The following is a 9,424-nucleotide window of genomic DNA, read 5'->3' as shown; positions in this document are numbered from 1 at the left end:
ATATATATATATATATATATATATATATATATATATATATATATATATATAATTTGTCATCATTGGCAAATAAAGTGGGTCAATGTTCTTGTTAAATTTCTTAAGAGAATAAGAATTATAGGCATTTTTAGTGAATACAATGTTGCTAATAGCTTTGGGAAAATTTCCTAATAAATTTTATACCCTATAATTGTGACTAGGTCAATAAGAAAATGATAAATAGTATTGGTATTGGTTCATGTCATGCCCCCCCCTCCCAGTCAGCTCAGCAGAGCAGAGTGAAAGTTTTGATCTTGTATGCCAAAATATGTCTTCACTAGCAGCAATAGCTGGCAGGTGGGCAGCTATCTGGCAATTGTTTGTAATTTGCAATCTGGCATGGATTTGTAAAAGAGAAACAAATGAAGATTGCATGGCAAAACAATGAGAAAGAGTAGATGTTTTGAAATGTCTGAAGCAAAATGTTGAATAATGTAGTCAAATAATGGGAGTTGCCTATACATGCCTAATTAAATGTATTCATTTAAGATAAAAGTAAGAATTACATGTTTTCATTGACTTACTTTCTCAACATCCAATAACAAATTATTTATCTTTACATATGGTCACTACTAACATTTTCTACAAGTGAATAAAACTTTATAGTGCTGTAATGACATAGTAACAAAGGCTTAAAGTGTAAAAAACATACTACCATCACTGCATAACAACCTATACATTCATAAAAATGTATAAAGATCTATTAAGAGCCTAGTTGTGGCCTAAGACTTGCCCTTCTTGTAGCGCTGACGAGCCTGAGCTTTGTTGTAACGAGGGTGGTGGTGACGACGTTCTTCCCCTTCTTGTCCTTTTTCATTCCCTTGTTCTTTAGTGACTCCATTTCTTGCACCCTCATCATCCATATCTGGTTTCAAAAACAAAATATATAAACATGATTGTTCTGTACATTTCTGAATCTTATGATACTGCTTACTTAAGTTATGCTTACCATAAAAGTGTTATAGCATGACACAGGAATTTCATATACAGTAGAATGATGTAATATGTATGTATCAAAGAAAATTGCTTGTTAAACTGAAGTGCTATTTCAATAGAATTTATTAGTTTGATAGCAGAGAGAAATATAGAAACAATTAAATTTAAAATCCCAAGTATGTATTGACCAAAAAATGAGGAAAGAATTGAGAAGGGCCGGGGATGAAAGTGTAACATCTTAATGATGAAACCAGAATATTCTGTTGCTGAATTCTTGCTGCTACTTGTCATTGTCTTTGGTTGACAACTGGTGTCACATCCAACGTTAGTCAGTGTTTACACACAATAGCAAGATGGAAAATTATGTTTAAGACTCAAGAGCATTGACTCATAGTATTGGGTGTCATTAAGATCCTGAACTGGAGCCTCCTGTGGCTGTCTTCATATGTTACTGGAAGCCAGGGATCCATTCTTTGCATGCATGGATAATGAAGAGTGTAAGTGCAGTTGACTGTATGATTGCGGACAGGAATAGATAGAACACTGATGATGGTAGTAGAAAGCACATAGCTGACCCTCCCTAGGACCATAGGCCTGAGCCAGCAAGTGCCACCTCAACCTCAATAATAAGACGATCGCACGATGCTTGTATCTTCCGTATCCCGATCGCCGTTAAACTTTAGTATGTATATCAGGGTAGGTATGTGTTGCTTGCTGGCTTTGTCAGTAAGGTGTTGCAATAGCAGATGTTAGTGATAATGTTTATCATATGAGGTATCTTGACCACATCTGTGAAGTGGCACTGTGACCTCACCCTCAGTTACAAACAAACATGTGGGATCCATTACAATACCCAAGCCGCCCCTAGGTTGGGAATGAGTGGGAAAAGCACTGGAAGGGCAGAACAGACCCAGCCCTGACAGAGACAAGATGTGTGCTCGTCTCCTAGAGATACAATGGGCAAGGAGACGAGTCATGATAGACAGGGGATCAAACCTGTGTGCTAGACAGCGATGAGCCAACTGTAGAAGGAGACTAATGCTGTTGAATTTTGGAGAAAGACACGTTTTGGTATGTTAATAGTTGTATTATCTGTTTGTTCATATATGTGATGAGAAAATTTATATATCGTGTGTGAGCTTTGTAATGAAGAGTGATTACTCAGGAATGCTATATTTATACAGTACCCTCTCGAGTTTCGAGCTCACTTCATTCCGAAGGTATAGCACTAAACTCGAGGTATTGAAAACACTGAAAAAGCGCTTATCTACTCCGACCCGTGGAATTTTTTTATATTTTTTTATTTTTTTTTACATGTGGGCTATGGCACTGGTAGACTATCCATTTGGGCCTGATGGTCAGCCCCAAGCCCGTCATGGTGCACGCAACTGTTTATAGTGGCGCCATTATAATTGGCTCATGCTTCCCCCCGGAGCTCACTCTTTTCCTCCTTTACTCCCTTGTTGTCTCAAAATACGAACCCTGGAAAAAGGAAGAAAACAGGAAGAGAGAACGGGTCGTTTTAAAGCCACAGATGAAGCCTTACGATTGGCTGAGCTCTGAAAACACCCTTGTGATTCGCTGGGAGTCCGATGACGTCATCGCCAGCACTCACCCGGTCAGCGGCCTCACTGCCTTAAGGCAGTGTCACACTGGCCATTTTCCTCTAACCGTTGTGGCTGTTGGCAATGCCTGTGCGCCCATCCGGGAGCGAGTTGTCGGTTGTCCGTAACCTGATGTCATACTGGGCCCTTTTCTTCCCACCGAGTTGGCGGCAGCTTGGGCAACCCACAAATCCAACTTTTCCGGGTGTGCGTCACACACAGCCAAGGTCGGTTGGGGGTTGCCTGTATCCACATCCACAATGTAAACAAAGCACTTGCCCTGTTTCGACATTGCGTCGTCTGCTAAAGTAAGGGCTCTCGTGGCTTGTGCTGTCATTACCCAAGTCATGGACTTGTTGCTGCAGTTAAATGGAAGGAAGAAGCTGTTGTGGGTGTGGCGAGTCTGTGGTTCTTCCATGCCAGTTCTTATTGTCACCACTGCGTGTGAGTGGCCAACCCACCCATCTAGACTCCGACCACATAAACACGTGGATCGAGTAACAACAAAGACACACACACACACACACACACACACACACCAGACTCATGAACCATGGCAGATGTTTCACAAACAAAATGGCTTCATTTCTAGAGTGTGTTAGAACTTATTTGGTGAGTGGTTCATACAAACCAAACATACCCAATGGCAAGAAGAGAGCAGTGTTAAAGACGACTGCTCTCTTCTTGCCAAGAGCCTGGTTTGGTTCATGTGAGCCACTCACCAAATATGTTCTAACACACTCAAGTTTGTCAGAAACAACTGCAATGGTTCCTAATGAGTCTGGTGTGTGTGTGTGTGTGTGTGTGTCGTTATTCGATCCGTGTGTTTATGTGGCTGAGTCAAGAATGATGGGTTAGCCACGCACGCACAGTGGTGACAATGAGAACTGGCATGGAGGAAACACAGGCATGCCACACCCACAACTGTTTCTTCCTTCCATTTAACTGCAGCAACAAGTCCATAACTAGGGTAATGGCAGCACAAGCCGCGACAGCCCTTACTTTAGCAGATGACACCAAGTTGATACAGGGCAAGTGCTTTGTTTACGTTGTTGATGTGGATACGGGCAACCGACCTTGGCTGTGTGTGACGGACACCCGGAAAAGTTGGAGTTGCCGGTTGCCCTAGCTGACGCCAACTCAGTGAGAAAAGCCCCGTGTGACACCAGCTTACAGATAACCGTGAACTCGCTCCCGGTTGGGTGTACGGGCGTTGCCCGTAGCCCCAACGGTTGGACAAAAACGGCCATTGTGACGTACACCGCCTTAAGGCAGTGAAGCCGCTGATAGGGTGAGCATCAGCGATGACGTCATCGGACTCCCAGCGAATCACAAGCGTGTTTTCAGAACTGTCAGCAACCACCTTCAACTGCGGCTTCAAAATGACCCGTCTTCTCTCTCTCTCTCTCTCTCTCTCTCTCTTGCCATAGCCACAGTGTTTGGAGGAAAACGTCCAGTGTGATACTACCTTTAAAGGTAGCGTGTGTGACGCCGATGGTAAGTAGACGTGACCCTTAAATGTCAAAGCAGCGCGAAACTCGGGGTGATAATGCGCGAAAGTCAGGATGGTAAGAATTTAGGACTAACCGCGAAACTCGTGGATCGCGAAATTCAAGAGGGTACTGTATTGTTAAGGCTAATGAAGTTAATGGCTACTTGTTATCACTGCCGTTTGTAGGCATTGGAATTACAGTCATGCATAGCACAATAAAAAAGGCATCTTTTTTTGTCAGTGGCTCGCCTGAATGCGTGGTAAAAGAAGGCGAGAATGCACATCCAAAGTGCACACACGGCCGCAACTTTAGTCACCCGTGAACTGACTTCAAGTGATGTCATCCTACTGCTCTGCCCCAAACCGCCCCCTGCGCGTGCTGGTCGCAGTTTTGAAGGCAGAGTGACTTGACTTGGTATATATAGACTTTGAAAAAAAGATTCTATGAAAATCCGTATAAAACTGAAACCGTACTATAGCAAACCACACTATTTGAGGGACGACTGTAATAATACCAATATTGTCAATAAGTTATATTTTGAGAAATTGTCGTTTTTACTTTTCAAGTTACCATAATCAGTGTGAATGTACTGTTATTCAGCCAAAAGTAATATACTATGTATTTGATATGCTATTTCTGCATTGTATAATGTATTTGCAGGTACTTCTGAGAAGAGGTACCTGGTCCCCTCCTTTCCAATGGTTATTATGCACTCAAGGGTGTTGCCCCACTCATTGATGCCAGGTTCTTTTACTCAAAAGCCACCAGGCCTATAATATTTTTCTACTCTCTTGCTGGCTTGTTTCACTGCTGCAGCTGTGCTGCATGGTGGTCTTGTAGTAGGTCTTCATTTGGCCAAAGATGAAGTCAATATGATCTTGGTATTGTGGCTTGAAGGAGGTATGATCCAAGACGCCAGCATAGGAGTCAAACCCCACATACCCTTGCTTCGAAACAAGGCTCTGGTACGCCATACCGAGGTTTGTTTCGGTATACTCCCTTGTTCCACCACAGGCTAGAACAGCAGCTGGTGTCTTGGTTGCCGTGAACTCACACTCACAAGAAATGTTGACGGTGCAGTCATATCCCAGATTATTGACCTGCAAAGTGACTGACTTTCCACAGTATTTGCTGGCTAATTCATCTAGGATATGAAGCAGCTGGGTCTCCTTCAAGAAGAGAAACTGTGCCCGTTCATCCACAGCTATGTCAGGTCTTTGTGGCACGGGAACAGGGCGTGTCGGTGTGGTGTCAGGCATGTTGCTTGGGTTGGCGATAGGGGGGGTGTCAGGTGTGGTACTTGGGCCGGCGACAGGTGTGCTAGACATACTTGGGCCGGCAGCAGGTGGTGTGTTACGCATGCTGCTTGAGGCGGCGGTAGGTGGTGTGTCAGGCATGCTGCTTGGGTCGGCAGGTGTCTCGTGTTCTCTCCCCTTCCACCTCTTTGCTCGGGCGTCATCAAGCCTCTGCTTCATTGCCCTCTTCTTTTTGCTGACGCGAGCCATTGTTGCTATTTGAAAACCCGAATAGCAGTAAGCAGTACAGCCAGACAGGAAGGCAGGCTGTCATGTGAGGAGAGATGAGGTGTCAGGCGCCACACACAAGGGTGGCATAAGGTGACAACGCTGCCAGGCATACGATATTAGCATAAGAGGCTACACATATCGAAAAAACGACCTAAAAATCATATAAATAACGTAAGAACCACATCAACACTTGGTGGTAGTGTGCGGAGGCGTGTCAGCATACTGCTGAAATATTTTAGCACAGTTACCCTTGATGACAGAAGTCTTATGAACAAGTAATTTACAGAAAACCGATTATGGGGGGATATTTTCCGTGATGCCTGGTATGCGTCCCTTAAATTAATTCGGCACGCAGAGTGGGGTGGCGGAAATACGCAGCGCAGGAGGAACATGGCGGCGGTGGCCCACTACGCTGGCCAGTGTTGCAAGAAATACGTTCTCGCTGAAATAAGTTGTTCTGCTGTCCACCACGCATGCGCACTGGGGGAATACACAGCAGGAAAAACATTAATTCGCCTGCTTTTGTTCTAGTTTGTCCACTTGTGAACTTTGAGTGGTGAGTGACATATAGAAACGGTAAGCAAGTTGTACCTCTCTGAGAGCTATTTTGCGTTTGTGGCGGCGGTTGGTGGCGGATGCACGTACAACAGGCATTGAAGAGTCATTCATTTCATTAGTGATTTAATGATTTACAACAGAAAGAGTTAGCAGATTATTTCATAACACACTGAAAACTACCAGAAAAAATAGGTTCGTCCAACAGTGTCCCACGGGTGACGTTCTGGAAATTTACCCAATTCTCTGATGACGTTTGGGTAAACACTTTTGTCTTCCCATCTTTGAAGCCATAATCATGCCCACAACCACTTCTTCCTTCCACTTAACTGCAGCAACAAGTCCATAACTCTGGTAACGGATGCACAAGCTGCGATAGCCCTTACTTTAGCAGACGACGCCACGTGGATACAGGGGGACTGCTTTGTTTATGGGCAACCGACCTTGTCCGTGTGTGATGCACACCCAGAAAAGTTTGAGTTGCTGATTGCCCCTACCGCCAATGCGGTTGGAGAAAAAAGATACCAGCAGCTTTAAACTCCCTCAATTGGGTGACCGTGTTCACACATGCTGGGGCGGGATTCACAGAGATGTGTGCTAATGGCCCGTGGTAAAAACAATGAACTACTGAGTTAACTATCAACGTTAACTTCAGAACAATGCTTTCATTTCATAGTTACTTTCTCAGGCGGCGCCATGTCGATACAGGGTGACTGCTTTGTTTACGTTGCGGATTATGGGCAACCGACCTTGGCTGTGTGTGACGCACACCCAGAAAAGTTGGAGTTGCCGGTGGCTCCTACCTCCAACGCGGTTGGAGGAAAAAGGCCCAGTGTGACACCAGCTTACAGACAACCGCAGTTGCCCATAGCCCCAACGGTTGGAGGAAAATGGCCAGTGTGACACCGCCTTCAGGCAGCGAGGCTGCTGATTGGGTGACTGCTGTCGATGATGTCATCAGACTCACAGCAAACCACAAGCGTGTTTTCAGAACTGCCAGCCAATCGTAAGGCAGCCACCTTCAATTGCGGCTTCAAACGACCCATTCTCACTTCCAATTTTCTTCCTTTTACCAAGGTGTGTATTTTGAGATAACAAGGGAGTAAAGTCGAAAAATGTCAGCTTCTCTACGGGTCAGAACCAATAAGCGCTTTTTCAGTGTTTTCAATACCCCAAGTTTCGCGATCCTCGAGTTTAGCGCTATACCTTCAGAACGAAGCAAGCATGAAACTTGGGAGGGTACTGTTGTTGAAAGGTACTTAGAAAAGGATAAGAAGGTGTCTGCTGCTGTCATTGATCTGAATTGATAGTAGTTTATGGGATGTCCTAAAAATATATGATGTGGGAGGATGTTTACTTGAAGGGATCAAGTCTTTTAACAAGGATGTGAGTGCCTCTATGTGTGTGAACAAAGAGCTGAGTGAGAGTTTGGGTTTCGGTGTGGGTGTAAGATGGGTATGTGATGTCACCATGCTTGTTTCATGTTTATATGGACAGTTGCATGAGAGAAATGAAAGCCAGAGTAGGGGAATTAGGTCCAGGGTTGACAGTGAGATGTACAGAGCAATCTGTGATGGTAGGGCTGTATGCAGATGATACAGTGTTCTAAGCAGAGGTGTGGAGTCGGAGTCGGAGTCGGTGGAGTCAGCTACTTTTGGCCGGAGTCGGAGTCAGAGTTGGTAAAAATACCCCCGACTCCGACTCCTTAACATAATCATTTATCGTAATGTACTTGTGAAGTTTTTTTTTTTTACATTATCTAGATGTTGTCTATAGAGTACATGTAATTTGGATGTAAATACATGTAAGAAAAAGGACCTCAAGAGAGTCTACCGGCATTACAGGCAGCATCTAAAAAAAAAAAATCTAAAATTGCAATAGAGGGGGAGGGGCATGGGGGCCGGAGTCGGAGTCGGAGTCGCAACTTTAAAATTTCCCGGAGTCGGAATCAGAAAATTTTTACCTCTGACTCCACACCCCTGGTTCTAAGGGACAGTCTGAAATACCTAGGTATGTAAGCATGGAGAGAGAGGACAGTGACAGAACAGTGAAAGGTAGACAGGTGATAAATTCTTTATTTTGCATGAAAGAATGGAAGGAGAGGAGAGAGTAATGAAGGGCAGACAAGTAATAGATGCTTTGGAGAGAGTTATGTAAGGAAGACATGCGAGTATAGGACGACTGGATAAATTATGGCTTGCCACAATCCAACAAGCTCACAAAGTACTAAGAGGAATCAATATCACTTCTGATACAGTACAATAACGTTATAATATCTCCTTACCCATAAAATCCAGGGGACGTTCTAGTAAAGATTTCCTTGTGTTCTGCACGTATGCTCTGTAGCAGTAGCCCAGCCCAAGGCCCAGGAGGGAGAACACAATGGTCACTAGGGATTGAAGGACTGGGTGCTGAAAGGAATGTTCATATAGTTCATATAAGGAAATGTACCATATTTCCCGCCATATAAGATGCACTTAAAAAATAAAAAAATAAAAAATCACCCAGCGTCTTATACCCCGATAGTTAGGTTTTGGTAGGCCTAGGTGTTATTGTTAATGGTATGAAACCAACACCCAAAAAAACACCTCCGTTTGACACAATAGTTTACAGATGTCCCCAGAATGAAATATATCTTATTTTGCGGCATGTAACGCGCACTTTTTTCACTCAGAAAATGCAAAAAAGTTACCCCAGCGCATTATATGCCGAAGGTACAAATTTTGATTGCTTTAAATAATGAATAGTGTGATGCAATAGAAAAAGGAAGTGTGAATAAGCAGAAGAGAGGAGGAGGACATGTGATGCGAAAATAACACACAGGTCACAAGAAGACGCGCAACACGTGGGAGCAGTGCGCGGCGTGAACAATAAACACAAAACACAGTTCTGCTGTGGCGTGCCAGTCACCAATGTGCCGGGTACTTTGGTGATGATGCTTAAAGTGGCTATTACACGGGAACAATATTGGCGGAGCAGGGTATATATACAGTCATATCTCGGCTGACGTGACTGCTCGGCGACCATGGGGCGGACTTGGGCAGATTAGTCTGGAGGTATTTCTGGTGTGCAATGGCCCATTCAGCTGACGTTTTCTGTGATACATGTTCAAAAGAACGGATATCCGTGGATGACTAGTGTTTATTGTAGACGCATTTTTGTTTCTCATTGTAAAAATAACTACTGAAATATAATATGATTGACAGAAATTAATCAACATCTATTTTTCTTTTAAAGTAGGTATACGGTCCCTGAAAGTCAAAACCAAGAC

The 9,424-nt window shown here is 43.9% G+C and overlaps 1 protein-coding gene across 1 annotated transcript in view; it reads right to left on the bottom strand.

Moving 5' to 3' along the window:
• Positions 1-379: 379 nt before the first annotated feature.
• LOC126998146 (uncharacterized) overlaps positions 380-9,424 on the bottom strand; it is a gene marked incomplete at its 5' end in the record, with an annotated part of 45,424 nt that continues 36,379 nt past the window's right edge. The window contains 2 exons of the mRNA XM_050859574.1: positions 380-904; positions 8,438-8,564. Coding sequence (XP_050715531.1) covers positions 762-904; positions 8,438-8,564 — 270 coding nt within the window. The remainder of the gene's footprint in view (positions 905-8,437; positions 8,565-9,424) is intronic.

This window comes from Eriocheir sinensis, chromosome 2 (genome assembly GCF_024679095.1).
Source record: "Eriocheir sinensis breed Jianghai 21 chromosome 2, ASM2467909v1, whole genome shotgun sequence".
Lineage (NCBI taxonomy): Eukaryota > Metazoa > Arthropoda > Malacostraca > Decapoda > Varunidae > Eriocheir > Eriocheir sinensis.
Note: the sequence above shows the minus strand (reverse complement) of the source record. Positions and strands in the feature narration are given on the sequence as shown.